Below are 26,981 nucleotides of genomic sequence, written 5' to 3'. Positions count from 1 at the left end.
TTCTCTGCAGAATGTATTGATCCGCTTGTGTTTTCGTGGGGTGAATGGGTTTGTTGGCCACAGTCCCTGCAGAAGTGCTGAGGTAGTGGCTGCAGCACACTGTAGAAGGGTTGCTGCAAACGTTGCATTTAATTTATTGGTCATAATATATCTGGAGTAAGCTTTTGCTGCATGCTGTTGCCTAGTGACTAGTAAAAACAAAATGGGCTTTGGAGTCACACATACTGGGAGCTTTCATATAAGAAAGCAGCAACTTGCTCTGTGTGTGCTGATGCTGCCCTCTAGTGACGTTTCTGGAGTACTGCGTTAAAAATGTTGTCTTGGAAACGGAAAACACAAAATAATAATTTTTAAACAATTCCTACAAATCATTTTATTTCAGAAATTACACAGTTTTGGATGTGAAATATTAAAAAGTATTTTCTGTTCTGGTAATCACTGTTAGGAAAGGCTTGTTTAACACTGGAAAATAATTCTAATACTCTACAAATGTCTGAGCATTTTATCCCAAGTAGGGCATATACTCAAACAAAAACAGGTTGCAGTCAGTGTACAGTCATTGCCTTAACTTTGCATATTTCAAAAACTCTTAAAGGGACACACAAATGTCCCTTTCAGAGCTGTTGAAGCTATTTGAGGTCCAACTTGCTTTCTAAGATTAATAAACGCATGAAGTTTTCTCCAGATGCTGTATAAATCTACACAACTCTATGCTAAGACCTTTTAAAGGATTTTAACCTGCATAGGCACTATATGTCCTCGACCTGATTGCGTAACCATTACGACCCATCGATCCATCCGTGGTCCTTCAGTTTGTCCAATTCAGGGTCACAGCTGGGCTGGAGTCTATCCCAGAGAGGCGGGGTACACCCTGGACAAGTTGCCAGTCTGTCACAGAGAAACAGATAACTCACATTCACGCCTATGGCCACTTTAGAATCACCAATTAACCGAACCCCGTGCACGTCTTTGGAGTGTGGGAGGAAGCCAGAGTACTCGGAGAGAACCAACATCATGAGCTTTAGAGAGGATTACACTTTGCACTAAATAAACAGGAATAACAAAAAAAGCAGTTCACAAAGAGAAACAGTCAAGTACACATCCAAAACTGCAAATACAAGTTATGTATCTATACACGTGCATCTCCTTAGGATCACAGATGATTAGGATATGTTTCACTTAAGGGGGTAAAATCTTGGAAACACAACTCTTATAAACAAGGTTTGTACAGAGAAAAAACACAAGAAGGATGATTTTTCTTGGCTATTTCTTTGTGTGCATTTGTCATGTTAACAACAGGGTTCTGCAACAATATATATGTAGACATTGCAACACGCATGCCATTTCCAAGCCATTCAAATCTTGTTTTCTCTCTCTCACACACACACACACACACACACACACACACAGTCACATGCCTGGTGATGCTATTTCAGTGCTGTTTTGTATGTTAATAAGGCGATGGTTTTCACGCATTAACACATTCTTTTCGGATATATGGCATCTCAGATACACTCGCGTCGAACATATTCTCAGAAATCTTATAAATAAAAATGGGATTAATAACACACAAAGTAACTCATCAATAACCTGAGGCGAGTATGTTGAACTATGTTAAGAAGGACTACGTCGTATTTACAACAGAGTGACTAGCATACATCTGTGTCTGCAACTTTATGGCGGTATAAATGGCAAGCATCTGTAACCAGTGGTAAGTCCTAGCTTTTACATTAGTAGGGTTTAACTAAGGTGTGAACGTATATCCTATTGTGTTGCTATATCTTTGAAACACTGGTAGGGAATGGAAATAAAAACAATGAAAAGAAAAAGGCACATAAGATTCAATAGCACCTGACTGACACACACAGCCCTTTCAAAATTAACACCAGTTTACCAGTTCAGGGGGCATGTCAGTGCAGTGGTAAACTGGGTGTCACACTTAACATGTTGTGATTGTGTGTTTCTGCATGGAGCAAACGGCCACTTGGTCTCTGTGGTTTGGTTTCAGTCTCTGGCCGTGATCCTATCCTACATGCCAGGCAGGGCAATAGCACCATCCTTTAGAAAACGGGAAATAAAGCTAAGTCGATGACATCAGCGCACGCCTTATTGCTCTTCACGGTAAAACGGAGGCCTTTGGTATTGCTGCTTATGTCCTCTTCATGCAAACCTGACAGCGGCTTATGTGTGTTCGGAGGCTGCCAGCTTTTAGCGTTGCTGGAACGGGTTTCCTGGAAGGAAGGAGAGTGAAAAAATATTATATACCCATGATGTACCCTTGAAGGAAATGTGATAACTTAACAACAGCAGGCAGATGAGCTTGTGTCACTGCTCTGTACCAACACACAAAATTACTAAAAGCTTTGAGTGTTGTCAGAAGTCTGTTGCAGTGATAAGCAGATCCAAAAATACTGTTGCATGTTTTACAATAAACTGGAGCAAGGTCATGAATTTAAAGGTCAGCAAAAAAAGCATTTTTCAAAGTTGTTGAGTAATTTGAATTTTTTTAAAAAGTCAAGAAAGTTCATGTCTGCGTGTCAGAATTCTGCCTTACGTAAACATTTCACTGTCTTCAATGGTAGCGAGCCAGAAGCTGTAGGAGTTGGCGTAATAGTTGCAGGTTCCTCGACCGTGACACTCGATGAATGGAGCGCTGCGGAATTCCTCCAGACAGGAACCGGGAGAAGCCAAAGCCTGGCCCGAACCCTCAGCACCAGCACTGGTGTGCTACACAAACACGAAAAACATGCAATGCAAATTAATGAGTGGCCTTTTACATCTATAAGACAATAACTAACAGAGTTTTATTGGCGTTTCTTATTTACAAAAACAAGCAAAGTCTAGTATCATCTGATCTCACTGCCATCCCACATCAGCTGATAACATGTGTTTGTCATACCTCATACAGAGCACGCTACTTAAGCATCTTTCCACAGATGCTGTTGGGTTTGAAAGCTGCTTTGCAACCCGCCTTTGCCTCAGCTCTTTTAAGTTCACACTATTTCTCACTTAAGTAATTCTGTTAACTTTCAGCGGTTTAGCATTACATGTATGTGCAGAACACAGGCATATCACTAAATATAAATTATTTCTTCTTCTTTTGGTCGCTCCATTTAGGGGTCAGCACAGTGAACAATCTGCCTCCATCTCACTCTTTCCTCTCAGCATCTCCATCTTTGAATGTTAAAGATGCAGCTTCATCTTTAACATTCTTTGTCCAACAACTGCCCTATTCCTCCTCTGCACAAGCCTCAGCCTTACCTCTCTTTGTCCCCAAGCTGCTCACCCTGAACTGTCGCCCTGATATATGTCTCAGTGGGTTCTCAGTCTTCCAGGTCATGGTACTGTAGTCTTAGGAGCTTGACGAGAGGTTTTAGGACTGAAGAAGCCTCTTGGATGAGAGTCGCCTTCTTCTCAAACTCTGATAACAGAATTTCTAATCATCCTGGTCACTCCCAATTAACATCTTAGCATCCTAAGCTAGCAACCCCCAATCTATGTCAGTGCCACCATCTGAAAACATTCCTTTTCACTCTTGCTGCTATCCTTCTGTCACAAATCACCCCCTGACACTCATCTCCACCTGATTCACCCTGCAAAATATAAATTACTACAAATGGAAAAACAATCCACTTTTGATTGAAGGAGTACTGACTGCAATGAATAATACTGCAGTTTATAATGGAGTGTACTGAGCCAACACCCAGGGAACGCAGCTTGATCTCATTCTCTGTAGTCAGCAAATATAGACAGCACAGAAAACAGAAGTGCTTCCCTTGGGTGACTGTGATCTGCTTCACAGCCACTAACTGATTCAACACTTGTGCACATATCAGCCTTCTTTGTCACAGTGCAGCAATTACAACCTTGCACTACTCATAATTACATTTCTGAAATGCTCATGGTGACTAAATTTAAGAGTCGTTATTATATAGCCATGACTTATTCATCCATGGTGGACAAATATATTTGAGCGACCAGAGCCGTCTTACCATAACAAAGGAGTAGCCAATCCACAGAGAGTCCCAGCCTCGAGGGCACGGTGGGATCATAATGGTCTGACTGTGAACTGCTATCACCATGGCCGGAGCTTCGCATACAGCGCACCTGTGCACAAATTCATATGAGAACAGCACGAGTCAAATCAAGCATCAAACACATGTGAAACAGCAATCGCTGTGTAAAGAAATCGTGACTTACCTACTGATGAAGGGTTTAATGCTTTCACCAGTGATAGGTGCCATGCTCATGGGCATGGGCTCAGGTGAGGTGAGCCAGTAGGAGTAATCATTACGGGAGGCAAAGTTACACACATTGTTGATATTACAGAAGAGGAAGGGCATGGGGCTGAACTTTTTTAGACAGCTGCCTGCCGTACCTAAAATGCAAAGCCAAAAGAATATCAAATGAAGCCACAGATCTTTTCCGTTATGTCCCTGCTTTATATTGAGGCCTTCCTTCTTTTCATATTGTCTCACCTAAGTCTTGCCCATGAGAGCGCTCATTGCCCTGGACGTAGAGCAAGGAGTAGCCATCATATATGAGAGAGGTTCCCTCGGGACACAGTGGGATGTCCACCGATTGGCTGTGACGTGTTACAAGGAAACCGTGATCCATGGACGAGGGGCCGGGTGGACCGGCTGGGCCTGGAACACCATTAGGTCCAGGCGGGCCAGGGTGTCCTCTAGGTCCTAAAGATATGAAGAAATCAGTAGAACCAAAAAAAATGGCAGCACAGCAAAGAGCACCAACACCGTGCATTAATCATGTGGAGTGTCTCACCTTGTGGTCCTGGAAAGCCAGGCTCTCCTTTGACCCCGTTCTGACCATTATATCCAGGGAGACCTTCTTCGCCTTTTGGCCCTGAAAAACCTGTCACACCTGAGAGAAATGAATGAAAAATGGTAGCGTTATTAAAAAGGGTGTGGGTGAAAGGCGAGCAGGAGCAAGCTGTTGTGTGACAGCGGTCTAAATGGGGTATAACCATCACCTCTATCTCCTTTCTGCCCTGGAAGCCCAGATGGCCCCTGAGGTCCCGGTAAACCTTGAATTCCTGGGAAGCCGATGTCTCCTTTTATGAACATTTGAGGGCCGGGAGGACCAGGAGGGCCTTCGTTACCTAAAATAAGACATTAATATTTAATTTAAAGACGTTTAATACGTTAACATTTAATAACGTCAATATTACCACAGCTAAGTTTGTTTCATTCTTGTGTTACCTTTTTCGCCTGGGAATCCTCTGTCTCCAGCTTCTCCTCTATATCCAAAGTCTCCAGCAACACCCTTTTGTCCTAGGGTTGGTAAAAGTTTGTTTTACCATAATTATTTCTTTCCATAATTGCTTGAACAGATGACACAAATATATCACTCTGAATACACTCACCTGGGAAGCCAGTTACACCCTGTAATCCTATCTCTCCCTTCGGTCCATCAAGACCTGGAAGCCCAGGTGCTCCCTGTAATCAAAAGCATAAATATTGCTGCCATTGTAAATTTAATGGCTCTCTCTCCTCTGAAGGAACATTATCTAATGTTTACAGCAAGAGGAAAGCTCAAATTGAAAACAGCCTTATGACATACCGGCAGTCCAGGTAATCCAGAATCCCCCTTTATTCCCGACTCTCCCTGGAAACCCTGGAGACCTTGATCTCCTTTCTCTCCCTTCTGTCCATCTCTGCCTGGAAAGCCAGCAGGTCCTGGTTGTCCTGTGATTCCTGTTTGATAAAGACAAAGAAAGTTTTTTTTTTAATCTATCAACTACTGTATCTGGAATAAATAACCATGTTTATGCACTTTTTATGCCCTGACTTCCCCGGAGTTTCCCCTGATGCATCCATCAGAGTGGAAGTGTGTGAGCATTATATAAAAGTGCTTAGGTATAGAAAATGTGTGTACAACTAGGTGAATGAGATTTGTAGCTGAAAGTGCTTTGACTGCTTAAACAGAGTATAAAGTATAAGTAGTCCTTTTTACCATCACCATGAAGCAAAAAATTATCTGCATCTTTACTTTCTCACAGTACCTGCTTCTCCAGGTTGTCCTGTTTCTCCCCTATCTCCTTTAGGTCCTTCTAGAGAGAAACCCGAGGGACCCTGTTCTCCTGGCTGTCCTTGAGGTCCCTGTGGGCCGGAAAATCCCTTATCACCTTTCACACCAGGGACACCTGGAATACCTGGGTTGCCAGGAAAGCCAGGACTGCCTTTGTCTCCTGCAGTGAGGGAAAAAAAACATATGAAACTTTTCTGTCCTATGAATTGAATCAATATAAACATCAGTGATGTAAAGGCCCCCACCTTTGCTGCCAAGCTCGCCAGGCTGCCCAGGAAAACCTATTCCAGCCATACCTGCAGAAAGGGGTAGATACAGGATATATTTTAATACATTAAAGTTACTGCTGCAAACAATATTTGTTTTAGCAAAATTTACTTCCAAACAGAAATAATCTCATCACAGTTCACTGCCCACTGCATCCTCTAATTGTGTTTGCTTGTTAAAGCATGTGCTCTTAAAAAAATTACTTAAATCGTTTGAGGAAGAGAGCTTTTCTCTCTTTCTTTGGTACAATAATATAAAATTAAAATATACATAGAATGGGAAAATTTGCAGTTTATATATATATATATTCTCATTCTTTGTATATAAATTATTTAATGCAGCAATAACTTACAGACTTCCTGATGTGTTCGTTTTTTATGAATGACATATAGTACAAGACGGCTACACAATTTCATGTTCAGAGGTTAAAGCTTAGCTTCACACAAGTTTAAAGAAAATGGTTAAGATGCAACCTAAAGGACTGAAAAATGAAGGTTTCATGTAAGAGCCAAAAAAAAGCCCAGCATGTAAAAAAAATCTCAACATTTAAATAAAGCATTAAAAACATTTGTACAAAAAAAAGGTTTTGGCATCTCTGCATGCTCAATAGTTTCATATAAAATCTGAGGAGAGTGAATTTTGAGACTGATAGGTGACCTGACAGGGAGCTGGGGTTGATTATGTCTGCAAGGCCTGATCCATAACGTCCAGTCATTAAACTGGACTTCTTCACTGAGTGTGTGCTGTTGGTGCCTTTTGGAGCATTTTTATTGGATTATCTAATTTTATGACTTGTTGTGTGGCACAGACCATTCATCGCATTTCTGCCTCAGATTTTTTTTCAGTTAGATTCCTTTACCATGAATTAGCCTATGTGTCTTGCTAACGTTGTCTAAGCAACCTTTCATCCAAATAAGGCAAGTTTGGTTCCTAACACGGCCATGGCCCCAGTGCTAATACTGATCCTTCAATATATGTAGTCCAAAGGATACATCTATATTTACAACACCTATGATTTTTGTTTGTTTGTTTGTTTTTTGAGGGTTTTTTGTTTTTGGGGTTTTTTTTGCTTTTGATGTTGAAAAAAAATGATTGAAGGCTCTTTTCCTACAGTGCAGTAGAAAACTCTCTCACTGGATGGTTGGCAGTCTTCTTTTAACTTCTTACAGACTAACCTGGCTGTCCTCTCTCTCCCGTGGACCCTGGGATTCCATCACGTCCAGAATTTCCTTTATCTCCCTTTTGACCAGAAGACCCCTGCCGGCCAACTTCGCCTGGAAAACAACAAGTATACATACTACAGTGTCAAACTGGAAGAGTCACAATTTTCACCTGCTGATTTCCAAAAACACTAATTTGCCTGGGACACGTACATCATTTAGCTGTCAGTGTTCATTACAGAAAAACCATAAAAGCTTATATTTAAACTCAGAATTTAGCCAAAGTGGTTTCTTAACATACAGTGGGGCAAAAAAGTATTTAGTCAGCCACCGATTGTGCAAGTTCCCCCACTTAAAATGATGACAGAGGTCAGTAATTTGCACCAGAGGTACACTTCAACTGTGAGAGACAGAATGTGAAAAAAAAATCCATGAATTCACATGGTAGGATTTGTAAAGAATTTATTCGTAAATCAGGGTGGAAAATAAGTATTTGGTCAATAACAAAAATACAACTCAATACTTTGTAACATAACCTTTGTTGGCAATAACAGAGGTCAAACGTTTACTATAGGTCTTTACCAGGTTTGCACACACAGTAGCTGGTATTTTGGCCCATTCCTCCATGCAGATCTTCTCAAGAGCAGTGATGTTTTGGGGCTGTCGCCGAGCAACACGGACTTTCAACTCCGGCCACAGATTTTCTATGGGGTTGAGGTCTGGAGACTGGCTAGGCCACTCCAGGACTTTCAAATGCTTCTTACGGAGCCACTCCTTTGTTGCCCGGGCGGTGTGTTTTGGATCATTGTCATGTTGGAAGACCCAGCCTCGTTTCATCTTCAAAGTTCTCACTGATGGAAGGAGGTTTTGGCTCAAAATCTCACGATACTTGGCCCCATTCATTCTGTCCTTAACACGGATCAGTCGTCCTGTCCCCTTGGCAGAAAAACAGCCCCATAGCATGATGTTTCCACCCCCATGCTTCACAGTAGGTATGGTGTTCTTGGGATGCAACTCAGTATTCTTCTTCCTCCAAACACGACGAGTTGAGTTTATACCAAAAAGTTCTACTTTGGTTTCATCTGACCACATGACATTCTCCCAATCCTCTGCTGTATCATCCATGTGCTCTCTGGCAAACTTCAGACGGGCCTGGACATGCACTGGCTTCAGCAGCGGAACACGTCTGGCACTGTGGGATTTGATTCCCTGCCGTTGTAGTGTGTTACTGATGGTGACTATTGTTACTTTGGTCCCAGCTCTCTGCAGGTCATTCACCAGGTCCCCCTGTGTGGTTCTGGGATCTTTGCTCACCGTTCTCATGATCATTTTGACCCCACGGGATGAGATCTTGCGTGGAGCCCCAGATCGAGGGAGATTATCAGTGGTCTTGTATGTCTTCCATTTTCTGATGATTGCTCCCACAGTTGATTTTTTCACACCAAGCTGCTTGCCTATTGTAGATTCACTCTTCCCAGTCTGGTGCAGGTCTACAATTCTTTTCCTGGTGTCCTTCGAAAGCTCTTTGGTCTTGGCCATGGCGGAGTTTGGAGTCTGACTGGTTGAGGCTGTGGACAGGTGTCTTTTATACAGATGATGAGGTCAAACAGGTGCCATTCATACAGGTAACGAGTGGGGGACAGAAAAGCTTCTTACAGAAGACGTTACAGGTCTGTGAGAGCCAGGGATTTTCCTTGTTTGAGGTGACCAAATACTTATTTTCCACCCTGATTTACGAATAAATTCTTTACAAATCCTACCATGTGAATTCATGGATTTTTTTTTCACATTCTGTCTCTCACAGTTGAAGTGTACCTCTGGTGCAAATTACTGACCTCTGTCATCATTTTAAGTGGGGGAACTTGCACAATCGGTGGCTGACTAAATACTTTTTTGCCCCACTGTAATTGATGTGAAAAACGGTCAAGCAAGGTTACCACCCTTTTAAAAAGTGGCACACTCACCTAACTGATCCAAAAATCACAACTCAGTGGTTACTTTTTTTTTTTTTTTTTACCTCAAATGTGTCCCACAAGATTGCCTCAAACCATGAATAAATTAGTGTAATGTAAATATGTGGATACAGTTGCCTGATAAACAAGCCTCTTACTTACCAGGCCGGCCATCTTGACCAGGCTCTCCTACAAACCCAGGAAGTCCAGGGGTACCCTTGTCCCCTGGTCTACCTGACTGACCTGTACAACACACAGATCACAATACACCTTAAAACACAACATGTATGACTACTGTACCTTGATTTGACCAGGTAAGCAAAACTAAATTGACAACCCAGACTGAAATCCGACCTTGATACCCAGGACTGCCTTGTTCTCCTTTGGGTCCTGGCAGTCCTGGCTTGCCAGGCATGCCCTCTTGGCCTTTCTGACCCTTATCTCCAGCTCGTCCTGGGAATCCTGGCCCGCCAGTCTGACCCTGTACAAATAAAGCAGGAATTCTAATTAAAGAAATGGAAGGGCTCATTAATATTAAGGAACTACTCTGAATATTTTTGAAAATTTAACGGCAGCTACTGCGATGTTTGCTTTTCCACCTCTGCTGAGTGTCAGTTAACAGCCTTGTAATGATGACCTGTTAATAACATCAGACCTGCACTGGACATGAGCAGCAGAGTGTGTTGATCATTTCATCTTCACACTTTTGACAAATACAGTTTGTATTTAATTATTTGATTTCCTTACATTTTATGTTTGCTCACTTCCAAAGAAATAAACAGTGTTTCATTTCTCTAACAGCTTTTATTGAGAGAGACGGAATATCAATCAAAAATCCTGAAAAACGCATAAAAGTTTTCAATTGATTTGCATGTCATTGAATGAAGTACCAGTAATTCTGGCTCCCACAGATTGGCTGTACCCATGTCTCACACAAATTACAATCAATCAGTCAATCATTTACAGATACTCCTGCTCTCAGATCGTTATGTGTATAAACCACAACCACAGAATCAGTTTGTCCCATTCCAGCCAGTGCGAGACCAGAGAGGTGAGCTTTGGACTTGTCCCAAAGAACAGGATTTGTAAACCTGATTGGTGAGAAGGTGACAACTATTGATGTGACCATTCTGAAATGGAAAAAATATGAAATGACCAACAGCTCCATGCAAGATCTTGCCTTATGGCATGAAGATGATCAAGAGAAAGGCTGTGGATCAGCCCAAACGTTATGGGAAGAGTTTGTTAATGATCTTAAGGCAGTTGGGACCACAGTCCCCAAGAAAATCATTGGTATACCATGCCGTAATGGGTTAAATCTTGCACATAAAAAGGCACATGTACAAGACCCGTCTCAAGTTTGCCGTTGAACATCTTAGTGATTCAGAGAGGGCCTGGGAGAAAGCGCTGTGGTTAGATGTAAGCTTGCCCCACTGTGTTTGGAGGAAGAGAAATCTGAGCATGAACCAAAGAACACCATCCCCACAGTCGAGCATGGAGGTAGAAACATTATGCCTTGGGCAGGGCCATGTATCATAAAAACCTTGGCCAAGAACCTCCTTCCCTCAGCCAGAACACTGAAGATGCCAGCAAGGAAACAAAGGAGTGGCTAAAGAAGAAGCTGTTGATATTCTGCTTCTCTCAGTTAAAATGAAACTACCATAAAAAAAATTAGGATCTGTTCATATTTTTGTAAGTCAGCACACTTTAAATTCAATCAGCCAAGGTGGAATAATGTTGTAGTACTGAAATTATAGGAATATTATAGGATTAGAATCCCTCACTATAAATCACAGTGGTGTTTGCTAAACTGGAAATGATTTTTATTATTGAATGACACTTGCTACCAAAGCCCATCATAGGTCTTCTCTACTTATATAATAATTATTAATATGTATTGTACTGTGGGGTTGATGCTGACTCAAATTTCTGCCTGTATCTGTAGAATCAGTGTTGTAACAATCAAAGGTTTTTTAATAGTGGAATACCTTTTGTCCTGGAAATCCTGGGACGCCAATACCTGGCTCACCAGGTAATCCTGTTTCTCCCTTTTCTCCATCCGTGCCTCTGAATCCAGGATGTCCAGGTGTACCTAAATCTCCTTTGACACCCTTTGGACCACTTGGACCTGCAAAAGCAGACAATATGTGCATTAACAATCAATTAATTTAATGTGCATAGCTGTTGCTCATCACAGTGAAATGTAAGTTAAGATTTTCCCCTGCCTGAAACGGTCTTAATACAGGTGCTCGCGCTTGTGTTTTTATAGAACTTAAATTGTACTGACTGTAACACATTTATTACAGGCTTGTACCCATACATTCATTCTCACAATTTGTGTATTATCCGTGTGCCTCTACCTGGTATTCCCATCTCCCCTGCACCACCCTTCGGTCCAGGTGGTCCCATACCACCAGGCTCTCCAGGTTCGCCAGAGTCTCCTTTGTCACCTGAAAAATATCAATAACATTACAATTACACTTGCTTAAAAATTTGCACATATAAAAATAATGCAATAGCACAAATTTAAGTTCTGGTCAGATAACTCACCAGGTTTTCCAGGTAATCCAGCCTCTCCATCTTTCCCTGGCATTCCAGGATCTCCTGGCAATCCAGGTATGCCCCTCTCTCCACTGGTCCCTGGGCTACCTAAAAGTAAAAAAATATTCCTTAAACTATAGGCAAATATACAGATTCAAAAATGGGTTTGTTTGTAAATAAATGTAAAAAATTCTAAAAAGACGCATATGTTGTTTTATACCTATGTCTCCTTTGTCTCCCTTCACTCCCTTCATGTGCTCCATGTCAACATCACTCATGTTCCCAGGAGGTCCCTGAACACCCGGCTCTCCTCTGTCACCTTTTAGTCCAGCCTCTCCAATATCACCTCTTGGTCCAGTACGACCAGGATCACCTGAGAAGAATGGAAGGAAAAAGACGTTTTTATTGTGGTGACTGTTGTTGTGGTTTGGTACTATATATACAAATCACTCAATTTAATTGAACTGCTACTGATGAATAAACCACATATAGCCTAAATCAGGGGTAGAGAACGTTAGTCCTCGAGAGCCGGTGTCCTGCAGGTTTTAGATCTCACCCTGGGTCACCACATCTTAATCACATGATTAGTTCATTACCAGCCTCTGGAGAACTACAAGACATGTTGAGGAGGTAATTTAGCCATTTAAATCAGCTGTGCTGGATCAAGGACACATCTAAAACTGGCAGGACACTGGCTCTCGAGGCCTGAAGTTCCCTACCCCTGGCCTAAATTGTGAGACATGGAATAGAAAAAACATGAGTTTTTATATTTGGCATTCCTCACCTCTCGGACCAGGAGATCCAGGTGTACCGGGAGGCCCAGGATATCCCGGTATTCCAGGTGTTCCCATTAATCCCATTTCACCTTTAGCACCTAAACGATTAAATGGGTGAAAATGCTTTAAATAAGCTTGTGTCACGTCAGGAAAACACACTACATCGTAATCAAATTTTAAAATGACATAAATGCAATGTGATGCATTGGATATAGCTTCAACTTTTCCATCAGAAACCCTTTTCTCATTAGTTTCTCATTAGTTTGTTAATTCCAAGCTCTGTGGTTATTTTCTTTAGTTAGTGGGGAAACTGGCAGTAAAGCTCAACATTTCTGTGGATACAATTCATACTAAAAACATTGTTATCCTTATATCCTTACTTTGAAGATTTTTAATTTGAAACATGCACAGACGGTGTTGAAAGTTACTGACAACAGCTTGACACGTGAGCGGTTACACCTTGAAACAACCTCAGTGTATCTAGTTCATTGTGGGAGCAGTAAAGATGGCAAACTGTAAACTGTAAATTATGTTCATTAAAAAAATATATTTTTTACTTTTTCACAAACTGACCCTTTAAATAAAAAGTATAATGAGCAAAAAAAATACTGTCATACAAATCCCGCCACACAAATGTCCAAAAGGATTGTTTGTCTTACCTTGGTTTCCAATGAGTCCATCCCTGCCTGGTAAACCTGCAGGCCCTGGCAGTCCTTTAGTACCTGGTACTCCTGGAAACCCAAGGTTTCCTTTCTCTCCCTGAGGCCCTGGCATGTCTAGACCAGAAGGACCTGGGTAGCCCTTCTCCCCCTTTACACCTTCCCCACCTGGACAGGACACACACATAAACACATTTAATTTCTACAGCACTAATCACATTAATTTGCTTTGCTTCTGTTCTGAGTTTCAGCTTTCTATTATGGTGTCAAAGTAGCATGCACAGGACTTGAAACTGCATATACAGCCATGATTGTTTTATTATCTTGCCCTATAGATTTCTTTGTGAGATGGTACAGATTATCTTGCAAGAAAAAATTTTTTTTTTCTGCTGAGTTGTAGCTCACCATGAGGACCGGGCTCTCCAGGAGGTCCCTGTAGTCCAGGAGGTCCAGGCAATCCTTTTCCTGGAGGACCGGATTTGCCAACCAGTCCTGGAAGTCCAGGAGGTCCCACATCACCTATTTTAAAAAGAAAAAAAATGGTCTTGGTACTGAAGATGGAACTTTTCAGCATCAATTAATTAGAAAAATTAAAAATAGCTTCAGAGCAAATTTGTAATAATCCTGCTATACCTTTGAGACCCTGAGGTCCAGGTGGGCCTGTATGTCCTTCTCGTCCAGGAACACCAGGGAATCCATTGCTGCCCTTCTCTCCCTGGAAGCCAGGAATTCCTTGGTGGCCTTGTGAACCTTTGGGACCTGGAAGTCCCCGTCCAGGTTCACCCTGTAAGTTATGCAAATAAGCACTGACACTGATTCACCTGGGAGTTAAATCTCTAAAGTTAGTCGCTCTATATCTAGTGATAATTTGCTTTTGTTGTAGCATGGAAAATGTAAATCTACAAGAATAATGACAAATACAAACCTTTGGTCCACGTGGACCAGGAGATCCTGTTGTGCCATCCTTTCCTGATCTTCCTGGTTCTCCTGGTAATCCGGGGGCTCCTGGAATTCCGCTGCTTCCTACAAACATGAAAAGAATTATTTCTCTAAGTTCTGTATCGCTTACCTCACGTACAAACCCCGTATACATTTTGCTCCATGATACTTAGAAAGGAGGGTTGTAGTCAATATTATGAAATAACTCACCTTTAGGGCCAGTTAGGCCTGGAAATCCAATCCCAGGAGGTCCTTGTTCACCCTTTTCTCCTGGAAAACCGGGCAACCCTTCGTCTCCTGGAAGGCCCTTGTCACCTGCAGCCAACAACAAATTGTATAGTAAACGAAACAAACTATTTTTACATATACATTAATTTTTTAGATCATATTTTGCCCTTCCTTGGTATTAATTAACACAAAGTTAAAAACAAATACAGAAAACATGTTTTTAATTGGAGTTAAATGAAATCATGTTGACTATGTTGCTCACCTATAGGTCCCTCTCTGCCTGGTTCTCCTCGTGGTCCGGGTACGCCCTGAGGACCAGGAGTGCTCACACCTTTCCCTGGCTCACCTTTCGTACCTGGTGGACATAAGGTATGTTATCAATCAGTGTGCAAGTGCGATATCACAAGCCTGGGTTTCAGAGTTCATGCTTACCAGGTTGTCCAGGATGTCCAGGAACTCCTGGATTCCCCTGACTGCCCTTGTCTCCAGTCTGTCCTGGTCGGCCAAAGCCTGGCAGACCAGGCGGACCCCTCTCTCCTAGAGGGCCAATAGGACCGGGATCACCATCTGGTCCACGTTCACCCTTGATGCCCTCTCTGGCCTGAGGAGAAGATTGGTGAAAATGTATGTCACTTTTCTTTTAGAAAAGCCGAAAACAAGTTAAAACGAATAAACACTTCACTGAGAACGTAGCAATCACAGAGTGACCTGCTCTCACATTTTGAATTTGACAGCAGCGAAGCATCTCAAAAAATTAGGAAGGGGGTAAAAAAGGCAGGAAAAGCAAGTGGTACAAAAAAGATGTACCATGATTTTGCAACTAATCAATTTGAATGACAACCGGTCAGCAACATGACCGGGTATAAAAAGGACACGTTAGAGAGAGAGAGCGAGAGAGTCATGGACATTGTGTCCTCTGGCGTGTTATCCGATCGAGACTTCATCTTGATCGGTTTTGAGTTGCATTGGTGCCTATAAAATTGGGAAACTAAACATCTGGAAAGGGCACCATCAGTGCTAAAAGGTTGTAGAGCAACACGTGCTCCCCTCAACAAGCCCTTGCATATTTCAGCAAGAAAATGCTAAACCACATCTATTACAGCATCATGGCATCTTAGTAGAAGAGTCCAGGTGCTGAACTCATCTCCCTGCAGTCCAGACCTTTCATCAGTTGAAAACATCTGGAGTACAATATCACGAAAAGTACAACAAAAATGACCCAGAACCTTTGAGCAGCTGCGATCCCATATGAGACAATAATGGAACAAAAGTCCCAAAAGTGCATCAGCTGGTCTCCTCAGAGATGATGCTACACAGAGGTAAACGTGAACCTTCCCCACTATCTTTGAGACGTGTTGCTTCCATCAAACTAAAAATGAGGTCAAATTTTTCTTAAAATTGTATCCCCTTTATGAGATTTGCATTGCATTCTATTTTTCCTTATATTTAAAATAGCATCTTAGCTTTTTCAGAATTAGGTTTCTATTCCAAGCCTGTCGTCACATACAGTGGGGCAAAAAAGTATTTAGTCAGCCACCGATTGTGCAAGTTCCCCCACTTAAAATGATGACAGAGGTCAGTAATTTGCACCAGAGGTACACTTCAACTGTGAGAGACAGAATGTGAAAAAAAAATCCATGAATTCACATGGTAGGATTTGTAAAGAATTTATTCGTAAATCAGGGTGGAAAATAAGTATTTGGTCAATAACAAAAATACAACTCAATACTTTGTAACATAACCTTTGTTGGCAATAACAGAGGTCAAACGTTTACTATAGGTCTTTACCAGGTTTGCACACACAGTAGCTGGTATTTTGGCCCATTCCTCCATGCAGATCTTCTCAAGAGCAGTGATGTTTTGGGGCTGTCGCCGAGCAACACGGACTTTCAACTCCGGCCACAGATTTTCTATGGGGTTGAGGTCTGGAGACTGGCTAGGCCACTCCAGGACTTTCAAATGCTTCTTATGGAGCCACTCCTTTGTTGCCCGGGCGGTGTGTTTTGGATCATTGTCATGTTGGAAGACCCAGCCTCGTTTCATCTTCAAAGTTCTCACTGATGGAAGGAGGTTTTGGCTCAAAATCTCACGATACTTGGCCCCATTCATTCTGTCCTTAACACGGATCAGTCGTCCTGTCCCCTTGGCAGAAAAACAGCCCCATAGCATGATGTTTCCACCCCCATGCTTCACAGTAGGTATGGTGTTCTTGGGATGCAACTCAGTATTCTTCTTCCTCCAAACACGACGAGTTGAGTTTATACCAAAAAGTTCTACTTTGGTTTCATCTGACCACATGACATTCTCCCAATCCTCTGCTGTATCATCCATGTGCTCTCTGGCAAACTTCAGACGGGCCTGGACATGCACTGGCTTCAGCAGCGGAACACGTCTGGCACTGCGGGATTTGATTCCCTGCCGTTGTAGTGTGCTACTGATGGTGACTATTGTTACTTTGGTCCCAGCTCTCTGCAGGTCATTCACCAGGTCCCCCTGTGTGGTTCTGGGATCTTTGCTCACCGTTCTCATGATCATTTTGACCCCACGGGATGAGATCTTGCGTGGAGCCCCAGATCGAGGGAGATTATCAGTGGTCTTGTATGTCTTCCATTTTCTGATGATTGCTCCCACAGTTGATTTTTTCACACCAAGCTGCTTGCCTATTGTAGATTCACTCTTCCCAGTCTGGTGCAGGTCTACAATTCTTTTCCTGGTGTCCTTCGAAAGCTCTTTGGTCTTGGCCATGGCGGAGTTTGGAGTCTGACTGGTTGAGGCTGTGGACAGGTGTCTTTTATACAGATGATGAGGTCAAACAGGTGCCATTCATACAGGTAACGAGTGGGGGACAGAAAAGCTTCTTACAGAAGACGTTACAGGTCTGTGAGAGCCAGGGATTTTCCTTGTTTGAGGTGACCAAATACTTATTTTCCACCCTGATTTACGAATAAATTCTTTACAAATCCTACCATGTGAATTCATGGATTTTTTTTTCACATTCTGTCTCTCACAGTTGAAGTGTACCTCTGGTGCAAATTACTGACCTCTGTCATCATTTTAAGTGGGGGAACTTGCACAATCGGTGGCTGACTAAATACTTTTTTGCCCCACTGTAGTTATAGTGAATAACGCCAGAGACCATAGTAAAAGGTTGCACAGCAATTTTACACTGATGTCACTTACAGGTTCTCCTTTCGGGCCAGGAAATCCTGTGGGACCATCTCTTCCTGGTATTCCATCCAGCCCCGGCGGTCCAGATAATCCATTACGACCAGGCAGACCCTTGTCCCCCTTCAGACTAGGAGCCATGAAAATGTCCCCTGGTTCACCAACAGCACCAGGAGCACCTCTTAATCCAGGATTTCCTTGAGCACCCTGCAGACAGGTAAAAAAAAAGAAAGAAAAAAGAAAAAAAAAAGTACACTGCTGTTCATGATCTATTGTTTTCTCAGTGAAACTGTGAAAGAAAAATCAGCCTGAGCTGATTCTGTTATTGGTGTCTCAAAGAATATTCTGCTCACAGGTTGTCCAGGTTGTCCAGGTTGTCCAGGAATACCCTTTTGTCCTTTACCGCCTACTACACCAGGAGGTCCTGAGGTAAAAATGGACATTGTGCATCTTTAATTTATTAAATACTCATTTGAATGGGTAAAACACAGAAAAAAGGAATGGTGAAATCAATGACTGCCACAACTGTGAAAAGTTGAGGAAAAAAACAAAATAAATGAGAAAACAAAATAAATGTTCAAAAATATAGTTAGGGCCAGATGTTTCTTGACAATACTGCAGCTGCATAAAGCTTTACTGCAGCTGATTTCAGTTACTGGTTGCTTGTGAGTCGCTTCGCCTTCAGTTTCATATTCTGAAGAATGTCTCACGTCTTTACTTTGAGAGACTGCTGGGTGACTTTCACCGTATACTTTGGGTCATTTACTGTTTGTACTGTTTGCAGCATTTAGCATTTTATCTCTAACATTAGCATTTGTATCTAAGCAGAGGATATAGCCTTCAGAAGGCATCCAGCTACTTCTATCAACAGTCACATCATCAGTAAACGTTAGTGACCCGGTTCAGCTGGCAGTCCTAACATTGCCTCCACTGTGCTTCATGAGCCATTTGCCTCTTTCTCCATACTGTCGTTGTAAACACTCTTTGTTTACATTTATGGAAGTGTTTTCTTAATTACAGGCTTTGACAGTGATACTCTTGCTTTCGTCAGAGTGCTCATGTCTTGGTCAGATCTAATGTGATCATCAGAGTGGGCAAACATTTTGGCTCATAGTACATATATTTCATTTTAATATTTCAACCTCAATATTGGTGATTCCCATTTATTTGACCTACATGAAAAAATACTGTAACAACACCTCTTACAAAGCATCTAAGGAAAATGAGCATGCGTGTTGGTGCTGTTGAATTTGCTTTTCCCAACTCTTTATTCATTCTCCTTCACGTTTCTCCTTAACCTCAAGTCCAAGGAAAAGGAAAAGACAAAAGAGATCTTTTTTTAGACTATTTGCCCGCAGCTTTTGTCTTTCCTATCCTGTTTCCCCTCTGTCTCCTGTATCTTTAGCCTTGGTCACTGTGTTTGGTGTTTCTTGTTTTGTCACTTCCTACTGTAGTTATCGGTCCCCTTTGCCTTGCTTTGCCCTTTTCTCTTCTTGTCAGGATCCAGCGTTTTTAGTTCTTTGTGATTTTTGTATTTTGTACTTGTGTGATTTATTCTATGGTTTCTAGTTCTGATCCCTTACCTTCATGTTTCTCTGTGCCCCCTCTGTTCTTTGTAAGTCTGTGTTTCTTGGTCTGTGTCTTTGCATGTTTTGAGTTTCTTGTGTTTTCTGTCACTCTGTATTGTGAATTATGTTCTCATGGTTGATCTTTTGTTACTCCCTCGAGTCTAGTTTCTTGTGTTCCATGCTTAGTATTTCCCTCTGTGTATTTTGGTTCTTAGAGTCCTCTGCTTTATGGTTTATGTCTCTGTTTCTTAGTTGCTGTCTCCACCGTGTCAAGTTCGTGTCTCTGTGTTATACTTCCCGTTTTACTTTGAAGGTCTGTGTTTTATGTGAATGTGTCCTGCTTTGCTTCCTTGTCTCGTCAGTTCTGATTTCTCCCAGCTGTGCCCTCCTTCTGTGTCTCATTCCCCTCATTACTTCCCAGTGTATTTAAACCCTGTGTTTCTCTGAGTCAGTGTCACGTTGTCCTTCATGCTGTGTGGATCTCTGTGTGTCTCCCTGTGAGTTTAGTTTTTGATTTTCCAGTTTAGTTTAGTTTGCTTTTGTATGCTTTTTCCCTGCCAGCAAATAAAGCTGAGTTCTTTGTGTTTAAACCTCGTGCCTGAGTGCCTGCATTTTGAGTCCAACTCCTGCCTGCCACACAGCGCTTCCTGACACTTCTTCTGATTTAGTTCAGCTATGTCTTGTTTTCCTCACCTAGCTCCAATTCCCTTGATTACCCTTCTGTGTGTTAATAACATGTCTGTCTTGCCCTTACTCTTTGTTTCTGTTTTTCTTCGTAGTGTTTTCCCCTGCTACTCCTGCTGCTTCTGTTTTTTTACATTTCCAAACGAGTCTGCAGACTCTCTGACAAAGACTCCTTATGGTAGTCCGGAGTCACAGATTTTGGTGACAGAACATAACCATTTTTTTTAAAATATACTTCAAATTTGAATGTGACCACATTTAACTCACCTGTGTCTCCTTTAGGACCTGGAAGACCACGTAATCCAGGTGGGCCCGTGCCTTCACACTGAACACAGGTATCCCCTTTGTCACCTGAAACAGTTTGCAGAAACAGCAATTTAAAAAATTATGGTTTACAGTAAAGCGTTTTTCAGCAGTCTCTTGGAAACAGACACATTTATATTTAATCTAAATAGATATGTCACCAGTAGCAGCTGCTGTCCTTACCTTTCTGTCCCTCTTCCCCTTGTAACCCTGGAGGTCCAGGTAGGCCACGATTCCCCTTCTCAATGTTACATTCACCAGGGTTAACTTGTAAACACACAGACAAAGGCACACACACGCACATTAGATTGTTTAAAAACTGGCAGATACAGATTGTATTGAAGTTTCCCTTATTCTCATATAATAAAATGATTGCATCATTCAAAGATCAGACATACTTGGTGGTCCGGGTGGTCCAGGAGGACCAGGGTTCCCCGGTTGTCCTGGAGGTCCGACAAGAGGCTCTCCTTCCACACCTCTGTCTCCCTTTTCACCCACCTCTCCTTTCTCTCCCTTCTCTCCACGAGGCCCTTCGATGTGTCTGCCTGAAATACAGAACAGGAAAGTCATCAGGTGTCTTATTCAGATTAGCGTGTTAATAACTGAGATGTGAAGGCTTCATGTTTTGCTGTTTAAAAAAAGATTAGGAGTTTATTTATACCTGTTAGACCCGGCTCTCCCCGAGGACCAGGAAAACCTATAGATTAAGAAGAAAGCATGAGGAAAGAGAAAAAACCGGAGTGATCACAGATTCACAGTGGAGTTCGTGAGCGTGCTTTAGTGGATTTGACAACATATTATATCATGCTTTTACCTTTCTCTCCTTTTGAACCTGGGGAACCAGGAGCACCACGAGGGCCAACACCCTGCATAATTAATAAAATTGCATAATGTCAGAATTTTAATATTTAAGTTTCATGTCACTTAAATCTATGTAGGTGAACCCACATCTATGCTAATCCTTTTTGTGCTTCAAAGACAAACTAACAGTTGTAGCCAGTCATGATCAACGTGGGAAGTTAATAGGCCTTGTCAAGTTAAGACACTGGAGAAGCATCAACAGTGCTTATTAAAGGTTTTAAATGACGGTTTGTATATGTTTGACCCTCAATATGTACTTCTGACTCTGTGTGGATTAGAGAAAAATCAAAATTGATTCTAACTTATCCACACAGAGCTTATCTTCTAAAATCTTTAACCCTCTCAGGCTTAAATTAAGTTTTTTGTTGCTAACGCACAACCAAGTCCTGCAGTGGTACTTCTGAGTAAAAAAAACTCATAAAATATGTATGTAGGGTAATCAGGTTGTTAGTTTTTAACTGTTGCAAATCGGCAACGCCTGCCTTGAGAGGGTTAAAGGTATACGCTGTACAATCATTCCACATAATTCCAAATAATAGTTTGTGGAAGTCATCATAAGACAAAAATCACCATGCACATCTAACCACACCTGCAAAAGGTCCGTCATCGCCTCTCTAAATTGTACCTCCTTATATGGTGATCAAAGTACTATTACAAAAGCTCTTCTTCACTCTTAAAATCACTAATTTTCCAATGCAAACAGCTAGATCTTGGTCAATGCTATGAATCTACCTCCAGAGACTACACAAGGGTGGCAGATTATTTCTAGAAGAGCCGAGCTCTGCTGCCAAACAGACAAGATATTACACATAAAATTAACACTAGTTGATGTGAGAAATAACATGACCATAACAGTGTTGTTCTGAGGGGTAAGAGCTATAAGGTACAACTGCAATTTATCATATTCACTGCCTTCACTCACTTGAACTTGAGTGACATCCCATTTTTAATCCATAGACTTTAATGTGATACCAGTCCACCTTTTGCAGCTTCTGGGAAGACTTTCCAAAAAGGTTTAAGAGTGTTTATGGGAGTTTTTGAACATTCTTCCAAAAAGGCATTTGTGAAGAAGGCCTGGCCCACTGTCAGGTCAGGACTCTGTGCAGGCCAGTCAAGTTCTCCCACACCAGATTCACTCATCTATGTCTAAATGGGCCTTGCTTCGTGCACTGGTGCACAGTCATGTAGGAACAAGAACAAGCCATCCCCAAACTGTTCCCACAAAGCTGGGAGTGTGAAATTATCCAAAATGTCTTGGTGTGCTGAAGCATTAAGAATTCCTTTCACTGGAACTAAGAGGCCAGGCCCCACTCCTGAAAAACAACCCCACACCATAATCCCGCCTCCAGCAAACTTTACACCCGGCACACTGCAGTCCATGGGATTGCTATCTGTAGAAGTGTGATTCATTACTCCAAAGAACTTGTTACGTTGAGTTGCTGTCATTCCCAGGTGTTTCCTCTTTGTTATAATACCAATAACAGTTGACTGTTTAATACGTATTAGTGAGGAAAATGTCATGACTGGATTTGTTGCATAGATGGCGTCCTATCACGGTGTCGTGCTGGAATTCACTGAGCTCCTGAGAGCGACCGATTCTCTGGCACATTATTGTAGAAGCAGTCTGCATGCCTAGGTGCTTGATTTTATATGCCTGTGGCCATGGAAGTGATTGGAATACCTGTTTTCAATGATTTGGATGGGCCAGTGAAAACTTTTGCAACAGACTATATGTAGCCTTAAAAACAGCTTGGCCACTGGTTTTCCAGTGGCCCTTAAAACCGGTGAATTGGACATTCTTAGATAGCACTTTTCTACACAACATGTCTCATTTCTCACCTAAGCACATTTTTCTGCATCTAAGTACTTTCTATCTACCATTCACACTCTGATGTGTCCTGCCCAAGGATACATTAACATGGAGACTGGAGCAGCCAGGGATCAAACTACCAACCTTCCGATTTGTAGATGACCTGCCTCAACCACCCAAAACAAGAAAGGACTGTTCCATTTCAATAATCATACTTAAAGAGTAAAAATGGGAAAGAGAAGAATCACTTACCTCACCAGGTGGTCCCCTTTCTCCTTTTTCGCCCTAAAATGAACCAAAACAGTCAGTCGGTTCATAATTCCTTCATTCATAATTCCAGACTAAAGCACTGACTATAATATCCATTTAGCTGGAATACTTACCTGTGAACCAGGGTATCCTGGGGCTCCAGGAAAGCCTCTTTCTCCCTGTATGAGAATATCTTGTACTTTAGCAATTATATGTTATGTAATAAAAATTAACAGCATTTAGAGTGCTTATTGCTGTAAATTATTGTTACCTGTAGCCCATTGTCTCCATCCTTGCCAGGTTTACCCTTAATTACAGAAACAAATATTTTATTGTTTCTTTTTTTAGTAAGGACAAATTAGTTTAGGTATCACACAATTACACCATCCAACAGTAACGACACACACAGACAAATTGCCACTTACCGGTGGTCCATCTGGGCCAATATCGCCTTTGACTCCGAGCTGATATGGGATGCAGAAGCCCTGAAAGGGAATCAAGTGTGTCAAAAGCAATGTAATAGATATCAAATAGCTTGCATATATAATAGCAAGTTTTACACTTTAGTCTTTGAAGTAAAAATACTAACCTTGTCGCCTTTCTCTCCTGCTTCTCCTTTGAACCCCTTCAGGAATTAAAACAGAGCAATATTCAGAATAGACAAAACAGAATCTATGTCATCTTTGTTTTTTCATTTCAAGCAATGATTTGTTTAATCACAGACAAGAACAGAGCGATATCTGTGGCGTGGCTGAGTACCTGTGGCCCACTAATAACCGTTTTGGATCCTTTCTGTTCAAATGATGTTGGTCCAGGAGGGCCAGGTGGGCCTTGAAGTCCTTTGTCACCCTGCAGGGGAGATAAAAAATAAGGGCCACAGTCAAATACTTAAGAATATAAATGTAAATAAAAAGACATAACATCAAAACAAATTAAAACTTGTAATTTCAGTTACTAATTGACTATGGAGGAGCTGCTCAGCCACTGAAAAGCCATGAAGCCCCGGGCACAAAGGTTTTTTGTTTTTTTTTGCTAATGTGTCTGTTCAGTTCAGGTATTTTCATATAGTGCCATCTCACAACAGCTGTCACCTCAAGGACTCAGGGAGCTGCAGCATTTTGGATTAACTGCTGGACTTCTAGAGATCTTTTAGGACAACCTGCTAATAATGAATTATAATAGTCCAACCTTGAAGTAATAAATGCATGAACAAGTTGTTCAGCATCACTCTCAGACAGGATGCTTCTCATTTTAAAGATACTGTGCAGATGTGGTACTGGAGGTTTTTGAAGCATTTGCAGTGCAGTTATTGGACATTTAATGTGACTCACTGTGTAGTGTAGTCTACCAAGTCTAAAAGTACCTATGAAGCTGAAATTTTTCTTGCTAACATTGGGTGTATTTTATGCTCTCGTCTAAATGCGCCATTTCTGACTCCATATGTAGTATACAGTTATAACACAGAAAGAAACATCTGTAACAGGATGTGACTGGGGCAACAAGAACCCTACAAAATAAGGTTAATAAAAAGACATGCTAAATGGTACAGCAATAACTTCAGCGTGCTATGTAACAGTTTATCATAAATACAGTTGTAATGAGATATTTGTTATATCTTGTATATTTGCTAATGCTGACCCGAGTTTGCCTCTTAATTTAGTGCAGCAAGCACGAGAAAATTGCATGAAAAAGCCAAACAGAATGCTTTCTGCTGAAGGTCAAATTCCTCTATTTATGCTATTTTAACATTTAACTTCTTTGCTTCTTATTTATTTGAAACATAAATCTTACCTTTTCTCCTTTCTCACCCTCAAAGGCCAGCTTATCTCCCTATAAGGAGATCAAACAGTTACACTCTCATGCAGTTTCTCAAGTCAGAAACCTTGATTGTACAGTTTTTCAGTATTGACAGTGTACTGATCAGTAATCTCACCATCGGTCCAGGAGGGCCGGGAGGGCCAGGATCACCCTGTAAAACAGTTAGTAAGTTAGTCAAAAAAAATAATAATAATATGCATTCAGTAATTGCATTTAATTGAAAATCTAAAAGGACTGTTTTCTTAAAGGTGCTTTTTGTATAATTAGGAACACAGATGTGCTTCTAATATTTCTTAGAAAGTTAAGTCTTTGAATGGCTTTTTTAAGATGGGCATCACTGCACAGGTTGCTTACTCTGGGTCCTTCATAGCCAGGAGGTCCTGTAGGCCCAATAGGTCCGGGGTTGCCAGTTTGTCCCTGGGAATGAATATTGTGGGAAGAACATTCATGGTATTACTTCAGGCTGTTACTACGTTTTTCAGCGTATATAAACACATGACTGCATGTTCACAAACACACGTGCACTACGCACAGGTCGGCCAGGTGTGCCGGGATATCCTTTCTCTCCTTTCATGGGACCAGTTCCCATCAAACCGGGGTCACCCTGCAGGAGACAAAATAATTTTATATAGTTGAAAGAATATGTCTTATTGAAAAACTGGATAAACTTGTGTTTGACACATTTACTCACAAGCAAAAACATGAAAAATTAATTTTTGCTCACCTTCATTCCAGGAAGTCCCGGTATTCCCTGAGAAAAGAATAAAAAAGAAATAAATCATCTAATAATTGTATTTTCTCACAGGGATAGTATTTGAATTGAGAAACATTACTTTGTTGATTTTTTATCATTTTTATTTTTAGATTATTTGTAGATTATTTGTAACTCAAAACTAATGCTTAGATTGTTTCTATTGTATTCCAGTTAAGGTCACGGGGGCAGGATTCTGAGCCCAAAGGGCCACTTCTTCCAGCTCATCCAAGTCATTCCCAAGCCAGTCAAGATATATAACATCTCCTGGGTCTGCCCTGGAATACTTCAACTAGTGAATATCCAAGAACCACCTCAACTGGCTTCCACTGGTTTGCTTGAAAAGAGCAAACCAGTGTTTCGATCAAAATAAATCTGTTTTTTCCTAGAAAAATTTCTAGTTTTCACTATCAATGGAGGCCGATCGTCAGTGCTTACAGGTATTCCTTGAGGACCAGGAAAACCTGAAGTTCCATCTCTTCCTCTTTCTCCCTGAAACACAAACACAGCAAAGCCAGAAAGCACAAGTAGGGTGAAAATAATGTGACAAATACACAAGTGTGTGAAAAGTATTTAAGTATATAAATGGCATACTTTTGTCCCATTGCATCCTGGGATACCTGACGCACCAGGTGGACCATCATGTCCATTGATGCCCTATGAATGGAGGTGCAGCAACAGACAGTTTAAGAGAGTTTGTTTGGCAGCATTCAGGGGGTGAAACAGGAAGCAGATCTAAGCAACTTACTGGAAGTCCTGGGTTGCCTGGGAAACCTGGCAGACCAGGAGGTCCCTGCAAAGTCACAAACATGAGATAGGTTTACCCTCTAGTGACAAGACAACAACTGCAACACATTCAAAATGTTGGGATGACAACTTTAGAGTGTGCAACTTATACTTGACGTATACTTCATACAGTTTTAACGGTTAGTTACTCACTCTGACTCCTTTCAATCCAGGAGCCCCGAACTCACCAACATCTCCCTAAGAGACCAAAAAAAACCCAAAAAACATCACAGTTAAATTAATTAAATAAAAATCTGACTTAAAACCCTTTATGGAATACAAATCTAGTGTTTTTTCTTTCAACTAGGCAATTTATTAGTTAAGCCAAGCCACATTAGGGTTACTTAAGGCTAATAAAGGCATTTACATCAAGTACTAAGCAATCAGCTTATATTATGACAGATAACAATAATTGG

At 41.4% G+C, this 26,981-nt stretch overlaps 1 protein-coding gene across 1 annotated transcript in view; it reads right to left on the bottom strand.

Annotated features, from left to right (window-relative positions):
- Window positions 1-347: 347 nt before the first annotated feature.
- col4a1 (collagen, type IV, alpha 1) overlaps window positions 348-26,981 on the bottom strand; it is a 50,450-nt gene continuing 23,816 nt past the window's right edge. The window contains exons 4-52 of the mRNA XM_006788325.3: window positions 26,719-26,763; window positions 26,528-26,572; window positions 26,374-26,436; window positions 26,218-26,271; window positions 25,753-25,779; window positions 25,561-25,632; window positions 25,383-25,445; window positions 25,144-25,179; window positions 25,002-25,040; window positions 23,970-24,059; window positions 23,800-23,835; window positions 23,636-23,695; window positions 23,482-23,517; window positions 23,345-23,389; window positions 23,214-23,246; window positions 21,105-21,156; window positions 20,952-20,987; window positions 20,689-20,835; window positions 20,474-20,557; window positions 20,255-20,338; window positions 18,089-18,159; window positions 17,751-17,942; window positions 15,003-15,171; window positions 14,833-14,925; window positions 14,553-14,657; window positions 14,329-14,426; window positions 14,037-14,187; window positions 13,809-13,922; window positions 13,404-13,571; window positions 12,753-12,842; window positions 12,189-12,341; window positions 11,978-12,076; window positions 11,788-11,877; window positions 11,416-11,555; window positions 9,782-9,908; window positions 9,590-9,670; window positions 7,491-7,589; window positions 6,294-6,344; window positions 6,023-6,208; window positions 5,581-5,714; window positions 5,384-5,456; window positions 5,220-5,291; window positions 4,991-5,119; window positions 4,783-4,881; window positions 4,479-4,691; window positions 4,201-4,378; window positions 3,993-4,107; window positions 2,555-2,727; window positions 348-2,231 (exon numbers count right to left, since the gene is read on the bottom strand). Coding sequence (XP_006788388.2) covers window positions 2,150-2,231; window positions 2,555-2,727; window positions 3,993-4,107; window positions 4,201-4,378; window positions 4,479-4,691; window positions 4,783-4,881; window positions 4,991-5,119; window positions 5,220-5,291; window positions 5,384-5,456; window positions 5,581-5,714; window positions 6,023-6,208; window positions 6,294-6,344; window positions 7,491-7,589; window positions 9,590-9,670; window positions 9,782-9,908; window positions 11,416-11,555; window positions 11,788-11,877; window positions 11,978-12,076; window positions 12,189-12,341; window positions 12,753-12,842; window positions 13,404-13,571; window positions 13,809-13,922; window positions 14,037-14,187; window positions 14,329-14,426; window positions 14,553-14,657; window positions 14,833-14,925; window positions 15,003-15,171; window positions 17,751-17,942; window positions 18,089-18,159; window positions 20,255-20,338; window positions 20,474-20,557; window positions 20,689-20,835; window positions 20,952-20,987; window positions 21,105-21,156; window positions 23,214-23,246; window positions 23,345-23,389; window positions 23,482-23,517; window positions 23,636-23,695; window positions 23,800-23,835; window positions 23,970-24,059; window positions 25,002-25,040; window positions 25,144-25,179; window positions 25,383-25,445; window positions 25,561-25,632; window positions 25,753-25,779; window positions 26,218-26,271; window positions 26,374-26,436; window positions 26,528-26,572; window positions 26,719-26,763 — 4,692 coding nt within the window. The 3' untranslated portion in view covers window positions 348-2,149. The remainder of the gene's footprint in view (window positions 2,232-2,554; window positions 2,728-3,992; window positions 4,108-4,200; window positions 4,379-4,478; window positions 4,692-4,782; window positions 4,882-4,990; window positions 5,120-5,219; window positions 5,292-5,383; window positions 5,457-5,580; window positions 5,715-6,022; window positions 6,209-6,293; window positions 6,345-7,490; window positions 7,590-9,589; window positions 9,671-9,781; window positions 9,909-11,415; window positions 11,556-11,787; window positions 11,878-11,977; window positions 12,077-12,188; window positions 12,342-12,752; window positions 12,843-13,403; window positions 13,572-13,808; window positions 13,923-14,036; window positions 14,188-14,328; window positions 14,427-14,552; window positions 14,658-14,832; window positions 14,926-15,002; window positions 15,172-17,750; window positions 17,943-18,088; window positions 18,160-20,254; window positions 20,339-20,473; window positions 20,558-20,688; window positions 20,836-20,951; window positions 20,988-21,104; window positions 21,157-23,213; window positions 23,247-23,344; window positions 23,390-23,481; window positions 23,518-23,635; window positions 23,696-23,799; window positions 23,836-23,969; window positions 24,060-25,001; window positions 25,041-25,143; window positions 25,180-25,382; window positions 25,446-25,560; window positions 25,633-25,752; window positions 25,780-26,217; window positions 26,272-26,373; window positions 26,437-26,527; window positions 26,573-26,718; window positions 26,764-26,981) is intronic.

Source organism: Neolamprologus brichardi, chromosome 16 (genome assembly GCF_056152115.1).
Source record: "Neolamprologus brichardi isolate AB-2024 chromosome 16, ASM5615211v1, whole genome shotgun sequence".
Taxonomy (NCBI): Eukaryota; Metazoa; Chordata; class Actinopteri; order Cichliformes; family Cichlidae; genus Neolamprologus; species Neolamprologus brichardi.
Note: the sequence above shows the minus strand (reverse complement) of the source record. Positions and strands in the feature narration are given on the sequence as shown.